The following is a 14232-nucleotide window of genomic DNA, read 5'->3' as shown; positions in this document are numbered from 1 at the left end:
AAACCAATTATGCATTTATATATAAAATTATTTTCAAATTATAAGACCAAAAATATTATTCTTTGAAGAAAAAGTTATATTTAAAAAAAAAAAACAAATTTAATCTTCAATCCAATAAGAGAACTGTTCCAATATTTGTTTTTGAAATGTGGTAAATAAAATGAATTAGTCTTTAATGTTAACAAATAATTTTATTTATTAATCCTAATGCAAAATGACAAACTGTCCACCTTTAGGTCAAATTACGTTGCTCAACTAGTTTAAAGTATAGCCCAAAAAATGATCTGCTAATTTAGATTCTTGATTGACTAAACAGAACTGTTTTCATCCAAGCAAATTCCATATATAAACTACTATACTTAGAATTTTTTAAATAAAAGTATTTTTTATAGCTAGTATGATAATTTTCAAAACAATTTTTTTTATGCATCCAAGAAAAAAATATAGTAATATGCTCTAAAAGCATATTCCAAATTAATATTAGCAACACTATAAATTTAATAACTTAAAACTTGAAATGAATATAAAGGCCACATACATAAAGGGAGGGGAAAAAAAGAAAATTATTATTCCAATATACAGATGGCATTTTATTATTTAGACAGATGTTTTTGATTTGAATAGGAAGCAAATAATATAATGTAAAAAGTATTTTATATTCACATATTTAATATATTTGTGATAGGATGACTTTAGTCTGCTATTAGTCTCAGACTTAAATGAAAACGTTATGTTTACATGTAATAGAAAAATATGGCTTGTAAAAAATGAAAACTCAAGGATAAGAGCAAATGCATTTTCAATTTTTTTTTTTTTTACTGAAAACTGCAAAATAATAAAAAATGAAGTCTGAGGATTAAAAATGTGCAATTTCTAGTAAAAATTTTTCATTCAATACAGTTTTGACAATTAAATATTTAACTTCAAATTAAATCATAATTAAATTTATTTCTTATAAATTAAGAATAATTTTGAACTGTATAAATTTATTTCTAGTTAACAACTGAAAGTTCTATTCACAACTTATTTTCATTATATTGCATACAATGTTTATTGTTTTAATTATTTTTTTAAAATTGTGTTGTAACATAATGAGATGAATCATATGACACTCATTTTTTTCACACTTTAATGAATATCAAATTATCATGATTATAAATAATAAATAAAAGTAAACAGAAACCTTGAAATCCATTTTATTATGTGAAAATATTTATGAATGATTGATTGATATTTATAAAAATAAAAATTAATCATTAGTAGTTAATTCAAACATTTTCAATACTCATGATTAAATCTTAATTTTTAAATTTGGTAAATATAAATTTATAAATTTATAGAAATTTTCATTTATGAAATGTAATAAAATAAACAATAGATGGATAACCATATATAATTATGAAATTTCTGGTTTATAATAAACACAAGTTAATTTAAAAGCAAATTCAGTAACATGAAATTGTAGCTTGGAAATAACTTTTAATAGTCAACCTCAAATTGCATAAAAATCTCTAGAATTCAGAATATAATCTAGAAATATCCAGGATGTAAGAGATTTAAATATACAACAGTATAATTTAATATAAAATTAAATACATTTTCTACAAAATTGATATCTGAAATAACTCCTGTACTATTTAAATTGAACTCTTAATTTTTAAGTTAATTAGTCTATTGAAAATGTCTGGAGAATGTTCTGCTAAAAGAGATTCGGCAAGATCTCTCTTTTCAAAACAAACATTCATATGTAATTTTTTTGGCATTCTATCATTTGAAATATAACTCTAGATCAGGGGTCCTCAAAAAGATATGCTTACAACATCCAGATATATGCTGTTAAGAGAGATTCTGCAAGATCTCTCTTAACAGAACAATTCATCATCATCATTAGTTATTGATTATAATCACAATTTTACATTGATATTTAATGAATTAACATTTGTATGAATGTAAATTTATTTGGAACTTAATTCATTACAAGAGAATTTCAAGTAACTAAATATAATTAAGAAGATACATTAAATACTATGTGCTATAAGCTAGAACTTCTAGATAATAATAATAAAAACACCTTTCTCACTTTTTCTAGCAAGTTTTAATAAAATGAATTAACATTTTCAGCTATTTTGAATAGCCTTCCTCAGGTTTAACACAATTTTGAATGTCAATTAGAACAAAAATCTAAACAAAAATTAGATTTTTGTTCTAATTGACATTCAAAATTGTGTTAAACCTGAGGAAGGCTATTCAAAATAGCTGAAAATGTTAATTCATTTTATTAAAACTTGCTAGAAAAAGTGAGAAAGGTGTTGTTATTATGATGATAATTTTATCTAACTTTATATTTAATGTATTACAAAACCTATCATAGATTAATATAGCCCTCTTGAATGTAACTTCTTTGTTACAACATTTGTATTGATTACTCTTTCAAAATTCATCTGTTTTATCACTTCAATAATTTAAAAAAAAATTGAATCATCATATTTCATTACTGTATGTAAACAATTTGACATTCACTTAAGAAAAAACCATTTATAGGCAATCATTCATAAATATGGATTTTATATAATGTAATTTTCAGATATAAAATCATAATTATAATTTATCCACCTCATTGAAAGGAAATTCAATAAAATTTTAAAGTATCACATATAGTTAGATTTTAATCTCTAAATTCATTTGAAATGTGCAATTTACCATTTCAGTGGACAGCAACTGAAATGTAACTTTCAATATTAAATTCCTTTATATGTTCATCATATTATATAAGAATCCAGGCATATCTTGCAGAATCTCTCTTAATTTTTAATACTCAAACTTCATAAAACAAATCTCTCAATATGTTTTTCAAACAATACATATGATGGAAAAATTACATCTGAAAACCTAAATGCAACATTTTAGCAAAATGTGTAGTGAAAGTTTATAGCAGGCGTCTCCAAAGTGGTAAATATTGATCCCCAGGATTGATAAGACACTTTCAGGGATCAATTGGGAGTCGACTGAAAACAGTTTATTAGTCTAATGGATTATGTAGACTATATAACAGTTCTGGATGTTGTAAGTATATCTTTTCTATGAAAACAGCATACAAATTAATACTGGCTCAATTTATTTATTATTATTAACTGTATTAGAGAAAAAAGAATAAAAGATCAAAAAATCCTTGAAAGGGCCAACAGTCAAAGTTTGAGGATCCCTGGATCTAGAGTTATATTTCAAATGATAGAATGCCAAAAGATTACATATGAATGTTTTGAAAAGTGTAGTGTCAAAAACAATGTTAATGAAATACCATGCAAATTATTAATTATACCATGCAAATTTAACAACCATGCTAGTTTTTTTGGTAATCAGAAAGTAATTTTTAAACATTCACATCTTACACTTAAACATCATCATTGACATTTTACATATCAACATCTCTAAACTCAATTTATCAGTTAAACGAAATGAAGTACCAAATTATCATACTATTTTATGAAATTTCAATATCTATATCTATATAATAGCATGATAATTTGGCACTTCATTTGGTTTGACATCTTCCTATGTTTTATAATTGCATTTTAAGAAATTAATTAAAGGTTTTGGAATAGCATTGTAACCACAATTTTTTCTGTTTAAAATAATGGAAAATTAGTTCCAAGTTAGATATTTTCACTGAACATCCGATTTTCAGGAACGGATTCTGATATTAAAAAGGAATGTCTGTATTAAATTTACAAAATAAACATTTGCATTTAGTAATACTTATAATAAAAAGAAAGCTAGAGTAAATTAACAAAATTTATATTTATAAAAGTAGTTTTGAAAATTTACCATCTACAACTTTTATCCTTGGACTGATTTCAACTGTTCTCTCATTTTCTTTTATGATAGCATGATATCCCAAATCTGGTTTCACATTTTCAAGACGAGGCGCTAAAAGATATTAAATAATATATCTTAGAAAACTTTTTGAAATTATTTTATAAAATCTTTTACTTCATTAAAAAAATTCACTAAATTAGAATTTTTTATGACTGATTTTATATATATAAAATTAATTCAATTACTCTAAAAAAATGAAAATTTGTCATTTAAAATGTTTATTTTAATGACCATTTCCTATTTACTAATATACTTTGAACTTTATATCATATACCTATAATCAGCAACCATATTTTCAAGCTCCAATAAATATATGATTAACTCCTATATACAACAACAAATTTAATTTATTCATCTTTGTTAAACAGACAGACTTCAACTTCCAAAGCATGTGGTCCAATATAAAACTTAAACATTAAAATATTCTATAATTTACAAAAGGAGTATCTATATTTTCATTGTCATTTCAATTTTTATTTATATAAAAAATTTAAATTAGTTTCAAAAATATAAACTAATTTGGTATGAATTTTTAAGCCAAACATAACTAAACATTACAAAATGTTTTCAGATTATTATAGCTTGGAAAAATTCAGTAATAGCTTCAAATTACAAGCCATTTTGTTAACAGTACATTAACAAAATGGCGCACAGGATTCTAATAGTTATTATTAGAAATAATTTTTTTTCCTCTAATAATTCATCAATACTTGATTAAATTTAAATAATTAGCATCTTAAAGTAGTCTGTTAATAAATAATAATTAACAGTATCTTGTAGCTATGGCCAAATAAAGCTTTCACTTTATTGTTTGTACTGCCATATTATAAGTGTTTTTAAAAGGTTGTCATAAACAATCATCTCTATTTGATCTGCATGTTTGGGACCAATATTTAATTTTTCAAAAGCTGTATTATAAATTCTCATTTTGATAATTTTATATAAAAATCTTAAGCAATTATTTGTTAAAGTACTAAAAACAATGTGAAACAAAACATCTTAAAAGACAAAATAACTTGGCAAATTAATATATATTTATCTTTAAAATGAATAAAACACCATTTTTCATTTATTTTCAAATAATAACTTAATATACTGCACTTCTTGTAATAATCATTCATATTCTAATCATTACACATGTGTACATTATTCTTGCAATAACTGCCCATCCAACTAGTATTGTGGGCAGTGCCTTAACTATCTTTTCATGTGTCCTGTGTAAGAATATATTTTTGGATCCTTCTTTTTGGAAAAATAAAAAACAAATATAATAGAAATGGTCAGTTAATTTTTTATTTTAATCAGAAATGTTATGGAACCTCATCCCATTGCAACAAAATTTAGAATTTGAAAATGTAATACTGGTCACTTTTTAAATTAAATTTCTTTCCACATATTCAATAGCAGATATCCTTAATTAACCTGTAGTATTTGTATCAATATTGTGGTATTTGAGTGACACAATATTGACATGAATGCTAAAAGTGGAATTACTTCCTAATGTTTAAGATTTGTTTCTAAATATTTATGAAACACATTCTTTTTTTTACATAACATTTAAGTATTATAATTTGAAATTTATTTTATAATCTGTTTATGTACCAAATTGACACAAGTTAAATCCAACTGCTATTGTGGACACACAAAACAATTATAAGCATTACTAAAACTTTCCCTGATAAAATAATATGTGAAACAGTTTCATCCATCTTACTAATGTACAATTAACTTGTACATTAGAAAGATGAATGTATTTTACAACTTGTAAATTTAAATAGTTTTTAATATTGTTTAAATGATTTTATAAAGCTAAACATTTTTACATCATTCATTAAACTGTTGGAAACATTTCAAGTATATTAAAATTTAACATCACCAATGATTTGTGAAGCCAAGTTTTGTTCATATGCATGAAATTGCATCAAAAACATGTATGGCAATCCCCCATTGTTTCAACAGCTGTGCAGTCATTTAGCCTGATGATGCCTGTTCAACAAGAGCAAAAACATTAGCTACATCTCCCTTGTTCTGCTGGTTATTAGGGTTTCTGTGGCTTTTTTTTTTTTTAATCAAATTTATTCAGTTTTGAGGGGTTGTTTTGAAACTACATTACTCATAATTATATAAAAAGTGTTTATTTTTAAACTTAAAATATCATTTTGCTGAATAACTGCAAGAAACTATAAAGACTATCATTCATGATCATCATAAACACAAGAATGCTTTCACTGGCTAACAAAGTCTACTGCAGTAGTTTTTGATGATTGTATCATCCCATGCAAATATAGTGTGCTTTCATAAAAAAAACTGAAATGGTTCAAATAGTTTTAACACTATGCAATAGTTATCTTCAGGTTAGAAGAAATGCAGATGGAAAGATGACCTTCTAAAAACGGAAGAAAATGTTTATGTTGTTTAAATACATTCATTATTTCTTGGTTTTTTTGGTGTTTAAGTGTATTTGTTACTAAATTACACTACTAATGTCATAGAGACTGCAATTTTAAAAGTATACCAATCATGTTAGAAGAAGCCATTACTGTATAGACAGTGGCTTATCTGGGTTAAACAGCATGTAGATTGGAATGATATGCAAGATTGTGTTTTGTTTTTGGATGAATCCAAACTTAACTTGCAGAGATTAACAGAAAACCCAATATTTGATATTTGTAGAAAAAGCAGGACTGTAACAGTGCTTACTTGATAGAGATGACAAAGTTTACAGTGAGTTGAATAGTGTTAGAATGTATATCTAGTAAAGGTGTCAGAAAACTATACTTTACAAATATATCTATAAATAAAGTGTGCTATAAAAACATCTTATCTGCAAAGCTAATTCCAACAATCAAAAAACAATTTCATGGCATGAAATCCTGCATCTTCCAAGACAACTCAGCCCATGTAACCATGCCAAGATGATAAATGAAGTATGTGTCAGTTTGTCGGCATTATTGTCATTTAAACTGACACAAATTGTTTAGGTAAAAATTCATAAAAAAAAAAAAAAAAAAAGCACGGATCTGATGTCTAAGCTGATCAGGTAATAGCCCTAATCTCAACCCTAATAAGAACTGCTAGCATTATGGACATGAGAATTGCAGAGAAGAGGCTTAGAAATAAATAGCAACTATAAGAACTCTACACCAAGTCTGTGACACCAAGATTGGTATAGAATACTTAAAGAAAATTGTACACTCTACATTGGAAAGCTGCAAAGCTGTCATTAAAAATATTAGCTCAAACAATATAAGCGTTGTGTAAAATGATATGTTTTGATTACTTTTGCTGTTGGCTAGCATAAATATTAGTTATATAAATATTTTAAATAGAAACAATCAAATATCTAAGTAAAAATTCTTTAATTCAATATCAGAGATTAAAATTAATTAAACTTTTAATCTTCAAAACTGACAGAATTACTTTGTGCATTTCTCAAAACACACTAAGTCTGGATATATGGTTAGTTTTGTATTTAGATATATGCAACAGATATATATATTAAAATACATCTCTGTTGTACAGACAATATTAAAGATTTTGTAAGTGTTTTGATCATATGGCCATGTTCATTTCCTTATCAAACTGGATATCAGTTACAAAAAAGTAACTATTATAATCATATACATTTCAAATATAGATTAAATTTAATACAGATTCTAATATAACACTAGCATATCATTTTGGAGTTTAACTATTAGTATTAATATATCTTGAAATGCATAAATCTTTTTTCATTCATTTTATTTTTGCACTAATTGCAATTATGTAATGAATTCAAATGTATTGATTTTCTGCATATGCAGTCATAATGCAACAATTCACTGACATCTTTTCTTTATACAAGTATAAGACCTGTACACCTTGCAAAAAATTTTATTTTTGCAACTCATGCAATATTTACAATGTGAATGCATTTTTATTTTTGCAATTTTTAAAGGTTGTATATATTTATATTATAGTTATATTTATGTTATCGCACATTAAGGGACTCAGTACTATTATATTACTATGATGACAGTTGCTATAAGTGTTCTCACATGAAACCCTAAAAATGGAAAAAAAAATCTCAAAAATCACTTTATTATCTTTTACATATATTTTGATCATATGGCCATGTTCATGCACATTAATAATTGGATCATGCTCCATTAATGTGTTTATGATGAAATCTTATATAAATTTTGTATATGATAAAATTATGATACCAATCTTTTACAATGTTTCTAATGACACAAAAATCATTTCTTTAATTTTTGCTTCTGAATTTGAAACAAAAATTAAAGAAAATGAGTTTTGTATTTCAAATATAATCTTATCTTAGAACTTGAGGATAGTCATTCAAGATGAGCAAAAATGTACTGTGCATTTATTATAATTTTGCTGGATTAAAAAGTTTCTGCTAAATATTAAATTAAATAAGATGCAAATTTACAGAAATTCATTTTTTTGTTATATATTTAATATTCTCCATATTCTCAAATCTTTCTTTTGATGTTTACTTAATTCTGAAAAACACTATTCTGCAGAAGGAATAAAGACGGCAATTCAGTTCGATTTTCTTTATTAAAAACTTCTTACTGTACAAAGAAGCTGATTATTATTGCTTAGTAGAAACGAGCTCTTTTTTCAAAAAATAAAGCCTAATTTGAATTACTTTTTTAAATGTAATAATTTGTCCAAAACTTATACATAATAGTATCTGATTATGGAACAAACAATCTATCTTTAGTGTTAAGAACAACATTAATTCAAAAAACACTTTAATTGCAAATAATTTTGATAACTGTCACATTACCACCTTTAGAGTTACAGAAATAAAACAATAATTCAAACTCAATTTGAAATTTATGCAAGTTTTGTATTTATCTCTATATATTTTGTGTTTATTTTATTTATATTATTACTTTTAACATTAAACTTGACAATTATCAAAAAGGATTTGTCACCAAAGTGTGTTTTTGAGTTAATTTTTATCATCATCAAAGACTCTTTTTCTCATAATTAGCAAGTAATTTAACTGACATCAATTCAATTTCAGTTTTTGAAATGAAAACTATTTCATGAAGTGTACATAGTATTGGATAAAATATAAAATTTATATATATATAAATAGTTGGCTTGTTAGATATTAATAGTTGACAAAAGTCAACTATCTAACACAAATAGCAAAGTTCAAAAGTTAGTGTTTTCATTTCTTTAAACAGCCATCCTCAGGTTTCAAACAAAAATTCTCAACAATAGTACTGTTTATAAATTTATAATTAATTTGAAATAAAATAAAAACTTACAAGGTTTAAGAGTCTATTTACAAAATTCATATTAACCAATAAAATACATTTAAAAATGTATACAGATGTCAACTTATGAGGGAGTCGTATTTTTTTAAAAATGTATAACAATTCATTAACATGAATTTTGTAAATGTCCTTTTGGTTTTAAATAAAAGGAAAATGTACAAAATTTAAATTAATTATATGTTCCAGAAAATTAACTTTTATTTAGAATTTTTGTTCCAAACTAGAGGATGACTATTCAGTAAAAAATATTTATTTAGAATTTTGTATTATTGGCTAATTATTAAAGATTAACTTTTTGTGTCATAAAACCTGCTTATTTTTATCTCTGCTCATGAATTGCACACTATCAGTTGAGAAGCATGGCAAAAATCTCTCCACATTAGGAAGTCAGAGAAAAAAAACAGGATTTGTGTTGCAATTCACCAATGCTTTAATATGTAACGTAATGTGAGTGCGCAACCCTTGGGGCATGCAACTGAACCATGAAAACTTCTTAGAAGACGAATCAATGATGCACAAAACCAAAATTTCTTAACTTGTTTTTTGTAGTTTTATGAGATACAAGTTTTTCCACCAAGCCTCTCAGTTCATAAATTTTAAAAATATTTTTATTCAAATAAAAATTTAATGTTTGCATTTTGTTCACACTATAACAAAATCTCTGGCATGGCTATATACAAATAGACTGTAAAGGCTAATTCAAACTTCAAGAGAACAGTGAAAGAGAAAACAATAAAATGGCTTAGTGCATAAACAATTTTACATTAATCACATATATTTTGAAATTTTAATCTTAAAAGTTATATAGATATGATTTGGTGATACTAAATGATAGTTCTAAAGTTAATATTAGATAGGAATTTCAACTTGTTTACTGTAGTTAAAAATTACTTTTTCTTCATAGTTTTCAATTTTAGTATAGAAAATTAAGCAATATTTAAAAAGTAATTTTAATTAATGTCTAGTTCAAACATTTCATAACTATACATAATACAAATAGTGAATGATTAATGTAATATTTTTAGCAAATATTAATAATAATAGACTTTGAACAAGAAGAAAAATTAATAAAAATTTTTTTTGTCATATTATTATTAGTGTGTTCAATGTAAATATGTTCAGTGTAAATATTAGTATTAGTCTTATTATTCAAATAAAATTTGTAAATTTTAAAATAGCAAATATTAGATTTATAAATTTCAAGCTTACTTTGTTACATTGTAATATCTGTAATAGTCATTCAGTGCATTTGAGACCTACAATGTTATATTCAAATTGTAGAAAGAAAAATAATCTGATCACTGCAGCAACAACAACAAAAAAACATTTTTTGTAAAATTTACAGAAAAGAAATTGTGTCATAAAGAAACTGTCGTAATTTGAAAGATTTCATCAAGTCAATTTTAATACAAACAATGAACCACAAGTAGGACATTCAATAAAAGTTAATGACGACTAAAAAGAATTTTAATTAAAAATGACCAGCATTTAACAGTTCAAAAGAGTATAATAAGTAAATATGTCAAAAACAAAACTTTTAGTTAATTGTTTTCTGATATAAGAGTATTAGGTTATTATACAAGCATAATAGCCTTCCACCAAATATACTATTTGTGAATAATTGATGTGGATATCAAATTTACTCTTCTATCTGAAACATCTTTATTGACAATATAATGACATGTACAGTACTTGATCTACCTGAACAATTGGAAAGAATGAAACTTGTTCAGAATGTTTGATAATGGATATGTAAAATGGACTTTCTATGATAATGTTCAACAAAAACATTCATGGACACAACAGAGAGGCATCTTTGGCAATGTCAAAGGCCAGATTATAGCAAAAAAACTAAATACCATTGTTTGACAGGATCACAAAGGCTTTATTTTAAACTGATTTGACTCACTAAAAGTAATAGATGACAATTACACAATTTGGAATCTGCAAATTGATCAAAAGTATCCAGCACTGGTGAATAGAAAAGGCAGTCTTTCAAAATAAATATACACCTATACATGTTATAATGAAAATTAGAGGAAAACTTAAAATTTTCAGTTGAATTTCCTTAAGTCATCTATTGTATTGTTTCAATCTTACTCCATCTATTTGTTTTTTTCTTCTCTACAGAACATTTCAGACAGAAAAAATTTAACTGATTTAATAAGCTACAAAATTTTGTTGATAGCTTAATTCTAAGCCTTCTGAACTTTAATCATGGATATTTTCCAATCACACGAGTAATAATGGGTCAGCTATAATAAAATATATTTTCCTCATTCCTAAATTAAAAATTTATTAAAACTAAACAATCAGTTTTGTACAGTAATTAAATAAAAAAAAAAAAAAACAAAAAGCATAAATCTTCGGACAACCAAATAAAAATACATACAGGTGTATGTTTGGTGACTTTTTAATTCTAAAAATAAACATGAAGGTCAAACAAATCTAAAAAGTATGAAATTAATGTCTTTGAGGAAAAGTTAAAGGCAAAATTTTATTTTATTTATTATATATTCGAATAATTATATTCACGCAATTTACATACGGTATACACGTAAGTACCAAGTAATAAACCGTACTTAAATATATTTATAAAATAATTATCATATTTTAAAATTTAAAGAAACCAAACAAATAGCCGAAAAGTCAGAATTTCCAAATTTAAAAGATAAGAAAAAAATCCATAAAATTATCTTAATTACTTTACTTGTAATTAATATAATAATTCAATATGCGTAACCTTTGGTATATATAATTTTAGGTACATTTAACCTGTTATTTACTTTGTAAATAATTACGTATTCAATTATTATAAAAGCTATTATTATATTTATTAACTCAAATAAGTGGCATTTATATTTAAATCATCTCAAAACGTTTTACAATTTTTAACTTAACAAGAAGCTATTCCATAATTTATGCTGCGGCAAGCGAAAAATTTAAATTACAAATCAGAAAAAAATGAAACCAAATTATATATGCATACCTGTTTATTTATTTAATATCTACCTTACTTAATATCTAAATTACGACAGAGTTTAAGCAGTGTCGTTTAAATTAAGCATAAAATTGCTTCGGAGAACTTATCACATTGAAAATTTCAAATAATTGATCAAAACAGACCGTTAACTCGGGGAACGGAAATGCATTCCGGGCTCATTCGCCCCCCTCGTCGGTCCCTTCCTTTTTGGCAAAATAAGATTACGTTACGAAATTACACGCAAGGTCACAACCATTCCAGGCGTTACGTATATATAAATTACACCATACATTTAATATAATCACAATTACCTAAAAAATGGAATATATTGCAAGTACCGACCGGACAAGTAAAGTATTAAATTATTTTACCACGTCTACAAAAGAAGGATCTTTTCTTCTTTTAACTCTTTCCACCCCGTTGACACCGAAAGGGTCTTCTTAGAAATCTCGTCACGGGTTCGGCCGGACCCGCACGGGACGGACCGCCGCCACGGGGACGGGTCTAAAAACCCGTCCCCGGAGCGGCGGGCCTCCGCCTTAACCGCCCGGCCATCCTCGCGAACCGACGAGAAGCAAACCGGCCCAGGAGGCATTTTCGAGTTAACCCGACGCATTTCGACCGCTTACCGAAAGCAATCTTACGCTTAACTTTGGCAATTTCAAACAGAACAAGACTCAGCGACACCAACGAAGGCAGAGGTTACATTTAGGTACTTAACTCTGGTACAAATAAATAAACGAATGGCCTAAAGGTAACGTCTACCCTACAATTTATACAACCGCTTCCGTAACTTTCACAGTCTATGCAAATCGTAAATAAACAGGGATTCGTACAATCTTAAATACGTAAAATTCCATTTTAAAAGGACAATTAACGAAGTATAAAGTTTACATCCCAGAGAAATATCATCGACTCGGACCGAGTATATATTTAATAATATCATTAGAATAACGACGAAAGTTATTAAATATAAAAGAATTAATTAATTAAAAGGAATTCGTCTCATTCGTCAATCGATCTTTCATTTCGATAGTTAAAAAGTCAAAATGGTGGAGATAACATTAGGCTTAACTGCGTTTTTCATTATTGACACAACTCACCTTGACTTTTTGTCGATGATACTACAATAAAAATTACAAATAGAGAAATTCCGAAAATATTCATTTTGGAATCCGTCGAATTTCACCGAAACATCAACATCTAAAAAAAAATAATAATAAATATACGTAACAACGTCCACTCGCTCTCTCTCGACTCAACTCTCACCAGACGAAGTATCGTAACAACTCGCGCGAGACCTATGACGTCATTTGTAGTCAAATATGGCGAGAAGTGTGAAGAAAAATTCCCTTCTCTCTCTCTCTCTCTCTGTTTTATCTTTAGAATTGCCCGGATAATAATTTTTTACATCGAAATTAAACTAATTTATTTTTCCGTTTTTTTTAATTTTTTTAAAAATATTTTAATTCTTTTATCCGGCGGGAAAATTTATAAAGTATCGGAAAAATCGAATCATTTTTTTGTGTGATACGGAAATTTAAAAAAAAATTATTTATTTTTGATTTATTGCCATTAAAAAAAAATATATATATATAAAACCTGTCTAAACGGGAATAATATTCGATCCGTTTTACACAGGTTTCGCTGTATCTGTACGTGTTAAATGCCCGTAGATTTGTACGTATAATTAATTTTATACTTAGACAAATTAGAATTCGATTTAAATAAAAGTTTTTTTTATTATTATTTTAAACGATTTTTCGAGGTTTTAAAATTTTTTAAATTAATTAATCTTCCCTATCTTTTCTTGCCGATCAAATCTTTCATTCAAACTAAATAAAAAATAATCAATTATTAATAAAAATATATTACGTATGTATACGTATATACATATATATAGACTATATACACACTTTAATTAATGTTAATATTGAAATATTTAGTGTAAAAAATTTTGTTAGCCAGACTTTTAATCTTTTTTTACATATATTTTTCAATCAAATGAATGAGTTTGATTTTATCTGGTCCGGAAAATTCATCAATCTTCATTTTATTTTTGAAGAAAATAAAAGT

General features: G+C 25.8%; 1 protein-coding gene across 2 annotated transcripts in view; it reads right to left on the bottom strand.

Moving 5' to 3' along the window:
* Positions 1-13442, bottom strand: part of LOC136990083 (calsyntenin-1-like) — a 49629-nt gene extending 36187 nt beyond the window's left edge. For both annotated transcript variants that reach the window (XM_067288433.1, XM_067288434.1), the window contains exons 1-2: positions 13260-13442; positions 3826-3927 (exon numbers count right to left, since the gene is read on the bottom strand). In XM_067288433.1, the coding sequence (XP_067144534.1) occupies positions 3826-3927; positions 13260-13323 (166 nt within the window). In that variant the 5' untranslated portion in view covers positions 13324-13442. The remainder of the gene's footprint in view (positions 1-3825; positions 3928-13259) is intronic.
* Between the last annotated feature and the right edge of the window lie 790 nt (positions 13443-14232).

Source organism: Centruroides vittatus, unplaced genomic scaffold, assembly GCF_030686945.1.
Source record: "Centruroides vittatus isolate TY-2023 unplaced genomic scaffold, ASM3068694v2 scaffold_861, whole genome shotgun sequence".
Lineage (NCBI taxonomy): Eukaryota > Metazoa > Arthropoda > Arachnida > Scorpiones > Buthidae > Centruroides > Centruroides vittatus.
This window is presented reverse-complemented; position numbering and strand designations above follow the sequence as displayed.